The 12,397-nt window shown below is 46.2% G+C and overlaps 1 protein-coding gene across 3 annotated transcripts in view; it reads right to left on the minus strand.

The window, feature by feature from the left end:
• VPS53 (VPS53 subunit of GARP complex) overlaps positions 1-12,397 on the minus strand; it is a 172,080-nt gene that overhangs the window by 113,156 nt on the left and 46,527 nt on the right. For all 3 annotated transcript variants that reach the window (XM_012461778.2, XM_021667278.2, XM_064378150.1), the window contains 3 exons: positions 8,870-8,956; positions 4,907-5,022; positions 2,917-3,036 (listed from right to left, as the gene is read on the minus strand). In XM_012461778.2, the coding sequence (XP_012317201.2) occupies positions 2,917-3,036; positions 4,907-5,022; positions 8,870-8,956 (323 nt within the window). The remainder of the gene's footprint in view (positions 1-2,916; positions 3,037-4,906; positions 5,023-8,869; positions 8,957-12,397) is intronic.

Raw genomic sequence — 12,397 nt, forward strand, 5'->3', positions numbered from 1 at the left:
AAAAAAAAAAAAAAAAAAATAGAATACAACTCGGGGTAGGTACAGTGGCTCATGCTGATAATCCCAGCACTTTGGGAAGATGAGGTAGAAGGAGTGCTTGAGTCCAGGAGTTTAAGACCTTGGCAATGTAGGAAAACCCCGCTTCTACAAAAAAGTTTTAAAAATTAGCCAGGCATGGTGGTATTTACCTGTGGTCCCACCTACTCAGAAGGTGAAGGCAGGAGGACTGCTGGAGCTCAGGAGTTCCAGGTTGCAGGGAGCTATGATCGCGCCACTGCACAGATCCAGCCTGGGCAACAGAGCAAGACTCTCCCTCAAAAAAAAAACAAAAAACTGATTTTACTAATCTAGTTTTACTAATCTACAAGGGAAATGAAAATCAAAGAAACTGGATACCATTTTCAACCATCAGATAGATAAAAATGAAGAACAGTACCAAGTGTTGTTGAGGGTATGGGGAAATGGTACTCCCATACTACAAGTATATAAAGCTTTGCTGGAGGGCAAATGGGCAGTAGTTACTAAAATTTTAAGTGTATATAAACCTGGAATCTGTCCTAGAGAAATACTTGCATATGTGCAAAAGGGGGCATATTTTAAAAATCACAAACAAATGCTATCAAAATGGTTCAATATTCTCTGCTATGTTATTCTATGGGATTCTATCTAACAGAATGGTTCAATAATCTGTGCTATGTTATTCTAAGGGATTCTACCTATCAAAATGGTTCAGTAATCTGTGCTATGTTATTCTATGGGATTCTATCTAGCAAAATGGTTCAATAATCTGTGGTATGTTATTCTATGGGATTCTGTGCATCAGCTCCAGAGAATGAAGCAGGTCTATACATTACTGATATGAAAAAAAAAAGCATCTAAAATACATGTTGAAAAAGCAGTTTTTAGAACAAAGTATAAGGTAAGAAACCATTTACTTAAAACAAAGCAAAACAAAACTATTAACTGAAACTACAGATTTATGTAAATACACCCATAAAAATTTGGAGCAATATCCATTAAACTGGTAACACTTAAAACCCCTGGGGAGAACAGTGGGATTCTGAGGTCTAGCTAAAGGGAACTAGGATTCATCTGTATATGTATTTGACCTTTTTAAACAAGAGAAAACATGGAGCCAGGTGCAGTGGCTCATGCCCGTAACCCCAGTGCTCTGGGAGCCCAAGACCAGCCTGGGTACAGAGAGAGACTCTGTCTCTACAAAAAGGTAACAGAATTAGTCAGATGTGGTACTGTGTGCCTGTAGTCCCAGCTACTTGAGAACTGTGGCGGGAGGATCAGTTAAGCCCAGGAGCTCTCCAAGCTGCAGTGAGCAATAACTGTGCCACTACACTCCATCCTGAGTGATAGAGTGAGACCCTGTCTTTATTTTTAAAAAGTTTATGTGTATTACTTACATAATTACAGATGGGAAACTTAAGGAAAACAAAGAAGCCTGTAGCAGTCAGACCTTATTAAAAAGGCATCAAAAATGATGGCTGCTGCTAAGTAACAACCCCTTCATTTCTTCTTTGCTGCAAGGTTAGCTGCAACTGTGATGGTCTCTGCCTTCTCAGTGTTCTACCTGTCCCTACTTCCAATAGAAAAGGCACTGAGTCAACTACTCATCCTCCTTTAGAATCCTCATCTTCCTTCTCTCTGAGTAACTACATTCCTTTTCACTGGATCTGAATCTGGGATTAAAACTCAACAGCAATAAGGAAAGAATAAGGTTGGAGAGAAAAGTCATCTTTTTATCATCTCTGAAGTTTCAGTGGCTCACTATATTTTCTTTCTTTTTTTTTTTTTTCAGATGGAGTCTCGCTCTGTCACCCAGGCTGGAGTGCAATGGCACGATCTCGGCTCACCGCAACCTCCGCCTCCCAGGTTCAAGCAATTCTCCTGTCTCAGCCTCCCTCCCAAGTAGCTGGGATTACAGGCACACACCACCATGCCCAGCTAATTTTTTGTATTTTCAGTAGAAACGGGGTTTCACCATGTTAGCCAGGCTGGTCTCAAACTCCAGACCTCAGGTGATCCACCTGCCTCAGCCTCCCAAAGTGCTAGGATTACAGGCATAAGCCACTGTATTTTCTAAAGACTGCCACAGCAATCTACCCCATCCCACATGCTTTTTGTAACAATGTGACTTTGACATTCCTCCCGTTAGTGGGGTGGGAGAAGACTATGTTCCTTCCTCTTGAATCTTAGCAGGCTTGTGACCATGGCAGAAATGATGCTATGAAATTTCCAAGGCTTGGTTCTCTTGGGATGCTCATTCTTGGAACCAGCTACCTTACCATGAGGAAGTCTAAGCAGCCCATGGAAGACAACAACGGATCCCAGCCCACAGCCTGGCTGAGCTCCCAGCTGAGAGCAAGCACCAACCTGCCAGCCATGAGAGCCCACAGCCTGGCTGAGCTCCCAGCTGACAGCAAGCACCAACCTGCCAGCCATGAGAGCCCACAGCCTGGTTCAGCTCCCAGCTGACAGCAAGCACCAACCTGCCAGCCGTGAGAGTCAGCCAGTGCATTCTCCAGTTCCCCTCTTGAGCTGCCTCAGCTCTGCATAGAGCAGAGATGAGCTGGTCCCCTGAGCCAGGCCAAATTATATGTGCAAAACAATTAATGTTTTAAGCTACTAAGTTTTGTGCTGGTTTGTCACAAAGAAATAGATATCTGGAACAGTTTCTCTCACAAATGGGGACAACTGTAACTCTCTAACATAGGCAGCTGCAGAAGACATGGTGAGGGGTATTGTTGGGGGACACGTGCACCACACAGAGTTAGATCAGGCAGCATCTGAGGTTCCTTCATACAGTAAGATTCTGCAATGAACACGCTGAGCTAAGTGCTTAAGCAATTCAGAGCTCCAGGTCCTTTTCTGACAGCGAGATCATTTCCTCCAGTGACAGCTTACCTTTCAGAAAGCTGCCGGATCTGTGGAATCCCCATGTACTTGTGGAAGTGCTCCAGGACATTCATTACACCCTGAAGGAGATTAGCAACTTCTCCATATTGTCTTCGCCTGGTCATGGCTCTGCAAGGAAAAATACGTTTAAAGGTCTAGAAAAACACTAAGGACACAAGATACAGATACAGAACAACCTACTCTAGCTCTAAAACAGACATCAACTCAGTTTAATCAACATTCACTGAGCACTGAATACATAAGGTGCTGTGCGCTGGGGGAGGAAAAGTATAGGATCTGGTCCAAATCCTCAAGGTGACATCACATAGTAAGGAAGAGAGTCAAGTACACATCTAACTAGTATCAAATAGGATGAACCATGTTCTAAACAGAGTGACAAGTTATGTGCTATTGTGGATACAAAGGAATCCATGAGTGATGAATTATCATTAGGTGTGGGGAGGGGAATCTGTGAAGACTATAGATTTAGAATTTGGGCTGGATATTATGGGACTAGCAAGCTTTGGAGAGAGAAGAGGGGTAGGGATGTTACTATCTGAGGATTACAGCCTATGAGCAAACCAAACTCATCTGGGCAGGCACGGTGGCTCACGCCTGTAATCCCAGCACTTTGGGAGGCCGAGGCAGGCAAATCACAAGGTCAGGAGTTCAAGACCAGCCTGGCAAACATGGTGAAACCCCCATCTCTAATAAAATTCAAAAATCAGCTGGGCATGGTGGCATGTGCCTGTAATCCCAGCTACTCAGGAGGCTGTGGCAGGAGAATCACTTGAACTCAGAAGGCGGAGGCTGCAGCGAGCCTAGATAGCGCCACTGCACTCCAGCCTAGTCGACACTGTGAGACTCCACCCCTCCCACCCCCGCAAAAAAAGGGCATGCCTTTACCTATTAACTCCAGTCTGTAGGTTCTGAGGCATCTCTGTGTCACAGACCTCTGCTTTCCCTACTGCTAAGGTTAATGAAGCTTAAATAAAAGGATGCTGATAAAATCAAGTAACACAAAGGGAGGAAGTATAAACTATCAGATCTAAATTTTTCATCAGGGTTGGGCTGTTTAATTAAATTTGTAATTTATTATTTTCCTTAAGAGGTACTGAAAAAGGATCCAGTTTGAGCCAAGGTGTTAGGGTGCTACCACTGCCTGGTCCAATGGTTTGGTGGACAATGCAGACCACTTGAGGAAGGAACAAATGAGACTGCCCCCCTGGTTTCCCTCTGGCTGCTGCTCTCACTGCTCACAGGAGGGTGGACCAGGGTCCCTGGAACTCATACAATGCCTAGCAGAGGTCAGGAAGGGGCCTGCCCCTCCTCCTCTTTCCCTCAAGGCACTCTCCCACTCCCTGCACCCAGGATGAATGACAGTTTCTATGAAGACATGCTTTCCCCGTACACACATGGAATCACCCTGAGGCCAGAGAGGTGAGCTGGGGTGGTAGAATCTTGCTAGTAAGGAGGCTTTAGATTGCTTCTTTGTAGTAAATAATCAACTCTTCCTATGGTTCTCATGTACCATTCCCTCTACAAGCCAAACAGAACGCTACTTTTCAAAAAGTAGATGAAAAAAAAGAAGTGATTTCAACGATTCAAAGTTCTGTCTCATATGGTCTCTTCGATGACAGTGCAACTCAGCCCAACACAAGCAGGAAGGCTGCTGAGGCAGAAGCCACAGGGAGTGATGACGGGCCTGAGTCACTGTCTGCCCTGATGGTACAGAGCGAGAACCTGAAGATGAGCCACACTCCTGGAGTCATTCTGAATGCCTTCCTGGGTCCCCTTCAGACTGGCTGCCAGCCTTTGTTAGGTTTTGAACACCAGAGGGCACAAAGCAAAAATGGTGACTGAACACTTGAAGCCAATTTGCAGAAAGTGGGGCACGGTGGTGAGACTTTCCTATCTGAGAAGTCAGTGAGACCACAGTACATGCTCTCTCTGTGATACATTTCCCGTGGCCCCAGCAGAGGAAGCTGGCATTGCTTACTCGAGGGAATCGACGCCTCCTGCCAACATGTGCAGGTGGTTCAGTGTTGTGATCGAGGTGGTCAGGTGGCGTTTCGCATGATCTAACTGCTTAATATCACGGGTGATTTCTTTCACCTAAACATTGGAAAACCACAAGAAAGGAAGAAGATTAAGAAAGATGTAAACACTTTTGCAAGTAGCTCCATAAGAAACTAATGCAGACGAAGCAGGGAAAAATCTCAGGTTAGCAAACATTCTCACAATACAAAATCAAAACGATTTCCAAGCAGGCATTTAAATGTAATATGGCATCTCTCTGGACTTTGCTCAGGGTTGTAAAACCTTTAGTTGTGAGCATGAAATAAACTTTATTTTTTACCCCAAATGAAATGATCCAAACAGCAACTCAGTACTGAACATACAGGACAGAGGCGGCAAGCACGGCGCATTTCCTCCTGAGCGAGGTGAGAAGAGGCTGCCTTCTGGTGCTGAAGCTGCGCATCAGTCAGTACACTGTACTCAGACGGTCTTTATTAATGGAACTAGAGCCTATTGCCTGGTTCCAGCAAAGAAAAGACTTACTCTCAAATCTCAAAACAACTGAAATATAACCCCAGTAACACATGCTTAACATGTAAGGTACCAAGAGGGCAGAGCAGACTTCAGGGGGTGAGAAGGCAATTTGGGGAACAAGGTCCTGACAGTGTTGTTTCAGCAGGTCCAAGAGAAGAGACACTATCTCTGGGGATGCAAGTGTATTTCAGGCACTAGGAAAGCATATTCAACAGACAAGTGGGAAACCCACCACTTTACCAAATACTTGAATTTGGGGGAAAAAAAAACATCTAGGAGTGGTATAATAAACTAGATATAGAAGACAGAAGACCGGCCCTGTAATCTCATCACCCAATTCCAACTCTGAGATCATCATCCTATTTCCTACAAAAACATCTCTGTACCTCTTTCTGGGTTTCTTAGCTTCAGTTCTAATATCAGGGGTGTTTATTTATTTATTTTTTTTGCGATGGAGTCTCGCTCTGTCACCCAGGTTGAAGTGCAGTGATGTGATCTAGGCTTACTGCAGCCTCCACCTCCCAGGCAAGCAATTCTCTGCCTCAGTCTCCAGAGTACCTGGGATTACAGGCATGCACCACGATGCCTGGCTAATTTTTGGATTTTACCATGTTGGCCAGGCTGGTCTTAAACTCCTGGCCTCAAGTGATCCACACCCCCTGCCTCCCAAAGTGCTGGAATGACAGGCGTGAGCCACCATGCCCGGCTGCATCAGGGGTCTTTAACCACTGTGTTCGAAGTCACAGTCATCTATCTATGACTCTTCCTAGTCCCCACATCAGTAAGTCATTAAGTCCTAAAAACTCTTCCTCTGTGTCATTTCCTATTGCCTTTCTTTCTCTTCCTTGTTCAGTCCCTCACTGCTCTGCACTGCAGCTGATTGGTCTCTTTGTTCCCAGGATCTCCCATCACTCCCCGTCCCACAGCCTGTGCTTCTCTAGGCAAACCGAACTACTTATTTTTCCCTAAACAAAGCCTTCAAAGGCAGGGCACGCAAGGGGTACTCAGGTCAAACTACAAGAGACCATGTGCAAAACAGAATGCTATAGCTGATTCACCTCAACTGTTGCCCATGAGCAGCCGAGAAAGAACAGAACACGAAATGGCAGGTTTGAGAGTCAGACAGGTCAGGGACTGAGTTCCAGCTCTACCACTCACCAGCTCTGCATCCTACGACAGGTTTCTCAGCCTCACCAAGTCTGTTTTCTCATCTATAAAATGGGTACTTGCAAAGATAATAATGATCATAAAACTTAGTTCATAAGGTTGTTATGAGGGCTACCTTAGGGTGCCGGTACAAAGAAACCAGCGCAGCGCTGGCACACTAAAAGAGCTCAGCAAAGATCACTTCTCCCCTCACGCCAACGTCTCCTCTCTTCAGCAAAGCACTGTCCAGAAAAGCAAACTGCCTTAAAAGAGACATCTAATAACTAGGGAGCAAACTGCCACTGCAAAGCCCCTTGGCTGGAAGAGGAAGGAAGTCCAGAACACAGACTAGCATCATAAGGACATCAGCAAATGCAATAAACTCCATCGAAAGCAGCATTGGACACTGTCACTGAAACACGCTTCGAGGACGCCTGGGTGCTGCTGAGTTTAGTGCATCCTTGGGGAAGGACCACAGAATCAGGTCGCTAGGACTACTAGGCTCAGTGCTCTCCGTACCTTTAATTCTCACAACAACCCTGTGAAGCAAGTGCCATTGTTCTCATTTTACAGTTAAAGACATTGGACTTCTGAGACAACTGAGAGACAAGACATTACTTAGTCAGATTGTGAACTCTGGATCCAGCACTTCCCAGTGCCTCCCATGGGGGAGGAAAGGGTGAATGCTGGGTTCTCATAATTCAAGGCAAGCGTTTGAGCACAGCACTGGGGGACACAAATTAGTCAAGGGAGAATTCCACCAAAACCACACACAAGGATCACGGGAGATATCCCTCCTCCCAGATCCGGGAGCATATTCTCTGTGTGCCACACACACGGATCACGGGCAGGAGACATCCCTCCTCCCATATCCGGGAGTGTATTCTCCGTGTTCCACACACACGGATCACAGGAGACATCCCTCCTCCCAGATCCGGGAGCGTATTCTCCACGTTTACACACACGGATCACAGGCAGGAGACTTCGCTCCTCACAGATCCAGGAGCGTATTCTCCGTGTTTACACACATGGATCATGGGCAGGAGACATCCCTCCTCACAGATCCAGGAGCATATTCTCCGTGTTTACACACATGGATCACAGGCAGGAGACATCCCTCCTCACAGATCCAGGAGCGTATTCTCTGTGTGCCACACACATGGATCACAGGCAGGAGACTTCTCACAGATCGAGGAGTGTATTCTCCATGTTTACACACATGGATCACGGGCAGGAGACTTCCCTCCTCACAGATCCAGGAGCGTATTCTCCGTGTGCCACACACATGATCACAGGCAGGAGACTTCCCTCCTCATAGATCCAGAAGCGTATTCTCCGTGTTTACACACATGGATCACGGGCAGGAGACTTCCCTCCTCACAGATCCAGGAGCATATTCTGCGTGTTTACACACATGGATCACGGGCAGGAGACTTCCCTCCTCACAGTTCCAGGAGCGTATTCTCCGTGTGCCACACACAGGGATCACGAGCAGGAGACATCCCTCCTCCCAGATCCGGGAGCTATTCTCCGTGTTTACACACATGGATCACAGGCAGGAGACATCCCTCCTCACAGATCCAGGAGTGTATTCTCCATGTTCCACACACATGGATGACCGGCAGGAGACATCCCTCCTCCCAGATCCAGGAGTGTATTCTCCGTGTTTATACACAGGGATCATGGGCAGCAGACATCCCTCCTCACAGATCCAGGAGCATATTCTCCGTGTGCCACACACATGGATCACGGGCAGGAGACATCCCTCCTCCCAGATCTGGGAGCATATTCTCCGTGTGCCACATACATGGATCACAGGAGACATCCCTCCTCCCAGATCTAGGACCACATTCTCTGTGTGCTACCAAGCAACATACTGTATACCTTGACTGAGAAATACATGATATGAACAAATGTTAGAGAAAGGAATCCACTCCAGAGGGATAGCTTGAAAATTTTTTTAAAAAGAGAAAGGAATCCACAATGACTAGGAAACTATTTCTGAGAAAGGAGAGAAAAAACCAAAACATTTGCCTATTTAAAACCAGGGCTGCCAGGGCAGGGCAGCAGAGATGGTGAGTCACTGCTGTCCAGCAAGCAGCTCCCCTTGAATTGATCTGAACACATTGACAGGAGCTTGCTTCAGAGATGCAGATGACCGTGGCTGCAGGAGTGGGAGAAAAAGCCCATTATTAGAATGCCTGGATGAGAAGCTCACTTCTCTCTTTCGTTGCGAAAAAGTTAGGAAGAAACCAGAACTCACCATTTGCTCTGATTTTTCAGCTTTGTCTTTGATATCTTTGATTTTGCCGAAGAGTTGCTGGATAGCTTTCTGAGCCTCTTCAAGTGCCTAGAGTAAGAGAAATACATGAAAAACAAAAACCAACTTGAGACAGCTGAACCGTAATCAATTCCAGGCACAAAAGAAAATTTCCATAAAGCTCTCTTGATTTATCGTACTTAGGCCAACATTGTGTTTCCTTGCATACAGGCAATCGAAACTCTTAGCAATGTGCTTCACAAAGTTTTAATTTAAAACTAAATGATTCCCCTCTATCTCAGTGACTACTGTACATGTTATTGACAACAATAGGACATGTAAATCTCTGTGTGTGGCTGTGGGTGTGTACAAGCACACATGTGCAGTTACCTTCAAAACCTCATACAGAGGGACAGAGATAGCTCTAAATTGGGGCAAGGGGAAGCTCTGGACTTGGAAGTTCCAGAATACTGTGCATTCAAAACACCTGGACAGTGAACGGGGACTCCAGAACTGCAACAAATCTTAAAAACATTTACAGTACCCCATTTGAAAACCAATGCAACGGAGTTAGAAAGGAATGTTTAAAGCTAACAGTGGCTCAGACCTATAATCCCAGCACTTCAGAGGCTGATAATGGAGGATGACTTGAACCCAGGAGTTCAAGACTAGCCTGGACAACATGGAGAGACTCGGTCTCTGCAAAAAAAAAAAAAAAAAAAAGTTAGCCAGGCATGGTGGTGCATGCCTGTAGTTCTAGCCACTCAGGAGGCTGAGGTGGGAAGATTACTTGAGCCTGGGAGGTCAAGGCTGCAGTGAACCGTGATCATGCCACTGCACTCCAGCCTGGTGACTGAGCAAGACCCTATCTCAAAAAAAAGAACAGAAAGCTAATAGTGAGCCCAGTATTTCCACTGAAATAAAAACCTACAAAGATGGATGCTACGCAATAGAAGTATTACAACCCCGCTGCAGCTTCTGCCAGGAGGGGAAGCAGTGAGCACAGTTGTAAGAGAGCGACAGGCCACATACGTGTAGACCACATGTACCTGACTGTCCCGTGACTAAAGACTACCTATAGCTAAAGTGCTACTGTGAATTCCTGCAGCAGTTACAGTACGAGGCACGAGTCAGCATCTCCTTAATTCACTCTTCAATCATTCAGTGAGTATTTACTGAATGCCTCCCACACACCGCGCATGACTCTAACCACTGGGAATCCAATGGTAGACAAGACAGTATGGTGTCTCTCTCTGTCCTCAAGGAATGAACTGTCTTTGAAAAGTAAGTAAAGGGAGGAGATCCTGGAAAAACAACAAAACAAAGAAACAAGAAAATTCCCAAGTGTGACAGGTGATGAGAATAAGGGAGATGGTGGTCATGGAAGGTCTCCTGAAAAAGGGCATATGAACCAGGACCCGCAGGACAAGGTGGTGTCAGAATTTGTCAATTTGGAGTAAGAGGATTTTCAGTAGAGAAAACAGCAAATGCAAAGACCCTGATAGAGAAAAGACCTCAGTGTTCCGGCCCAAAAAGGAAGACAGCAGGTGGTAGTGTAAAATCGCAGTGGGAAGTGTCTAGAAACAATCTGGAGCGGTAAGCAGCAACCAGAGCATGGAGGGCCTCTGGTCTAAGTACAAATGAGAAGCCACTGAAGGTTTTACACAGGGACGGACGGTTTACTCGTATGAAAGACTGTCCTGGCTGCTCTGTGGTGAAGGGGCTGTGCAGAGGCAGGAGGGAAAGACCTGTGACAAAGCTGCTGCAGCTGTCCACATGAGCCAGTGGAGGTCTAGATGAGGCAGCCGGTGGTGGTGGGAAGACGTGGAGGGATTCAGGGTTTCCAGGAAGGTATAATGCACAGGACTCACTGACGGACTGCGTGTGGGTGATGACGGAGAGGGAAGAACCAAGCACACTATTCCTGGGGTTTAGTTTGAAAAGCCAGGGACAGGGTGCACTGACTGAACGAAGGAAGACAGGATGATGTCGGGCTTGACAGGCAGGTGTGTGTGGCACGGCTGGAATGAAGAGTCCGTCTGCAATGCATTAAGGGTGCGTGGCCTGTGCTAGGGCTGGAATGAAGAGTCCATGTGCAATGCATTAAGGGTGCACGGCCTGTGCTATGGCTAGAATGAAGAGTCCTGTCTGTAATGCGTTAAGGGTGGGTGGCCTGTGCTAGGGCTGGAATGAAGAGTCCATCTGCAATGCGTTAAGGGTGCGTGGCCTGTGCTACGGCTGGAAAGCGTCCCCAAAGTTCATGTGTTGAAAACTTAATCCCCAATGCATCAGCGTTGACTGGGGGCTGTTAAGAGGTTATTGGGTCACAGGGGTTTGCCCTGGTGAGTGAGTGAATGGCATCATCTCAGGAGTGGGTTCTTGAGAGAAGGGCCTGTTCAGCCACTTTCTCAAGCATGTGCACACTTTCTTGCCCCTCCACCTCTGCCATGGGATGCTACAGTAAGAAGGCCCTTGCCAGATGTGGTCCCTTGACCTTGGACTTCCCAGCCTCCAGAACTCTAAGAAACAAATATTTTCTTTATAAATGATTCAGTGTGTACTATTCAGTGTGTATTGTGATGGTGACAACACAGACTAAGAAAACTGGTATCAAGAAGTGGGCTACTGCTATAATAAATACCCGAAAACGTGGCTTTGGAACTGGGTAATGAATAGATGCTGGAATAGTTTTGAAGTGAATCCTGGAAAAGTCTGTACTGCTGTAAACAGAGTGCTAAGGGTGATTCTGCTAAGGGCTCAGAAGAAGAAATGGAGAGAAAGTCTGGAACTTCTTAGAAATTACTTAGTGGTTGGGACCAGAGTGTTGGCAGAAACAGAGACAGTAGGCTGGGCTGGGGGCTCACGCCTGTAATCCCAGCACTTTGGGAGGCTGAGGCGGGCGGATCAACTGAGGCCAGGAGTTCGAGACCAACCTGGCCAACATGGTGAAACCTTATCTCTACTAAAAATACAAAAATTAGCTGGGTGTGGTGGCATGCGCCTGCAATCCCAGCTACTTGGGAGGCTGACACAGTAGAATCGCTTGAACCTGGGAGGTGGAGGCTGCACTGAGCTGAGATAGCACCATTGTACTCCAGCCTGGATGACAAGAGCAAAACTCTGTCACCCTCGCAAAAAAAGATACCTTACTTGAGATCAAGTAGAGATATTAAATTGGACTTAAGAGTCTGGAGCTTCGAAGAGAGGTAATAGGTTGGGGTTTAAATTTAAAAGTCATTACTTTAGAGATGATATTTCAGGCTGTAAGATTAGAAGAAGTCATATAGGAAGAGAGAATAGACAGAGAAGAGAAGACAGCATGAGGCTAACCCTTGGGCACTCCAATATTCAGAAGGCTAAAATGAAAAAGAGAAGCAGAGATGCGGAGAAAAACCATCAGTGACATGAGCAAAAATCAGGGACTATGGCTGTTACAGAAGCCAAACAAAAGTGTTTGGAGGAGGAGGAGGAAAAGAATGATTGTTTTCTGTTGTTAAAAACTCATATAAGGCCGGGCATGGCAGCTCACGC

This window comes from Aotus nancymaae, unplaced genomic scaffold (genome assembly GCF_030222135.1).
Source record: "Aotus nancymaae isolate 86718 unplaced genomic scaffold, 86718_ANA_hifiasm-v0.15.2.pri h1tg000018l, whole genome shotgun sequence".
Taxonomy (NCBI): Eukaryota; Metazoa; Chordata; class Mammalia; order Primates; family Aotidae; genus Aotus; species Aotus nancymaae.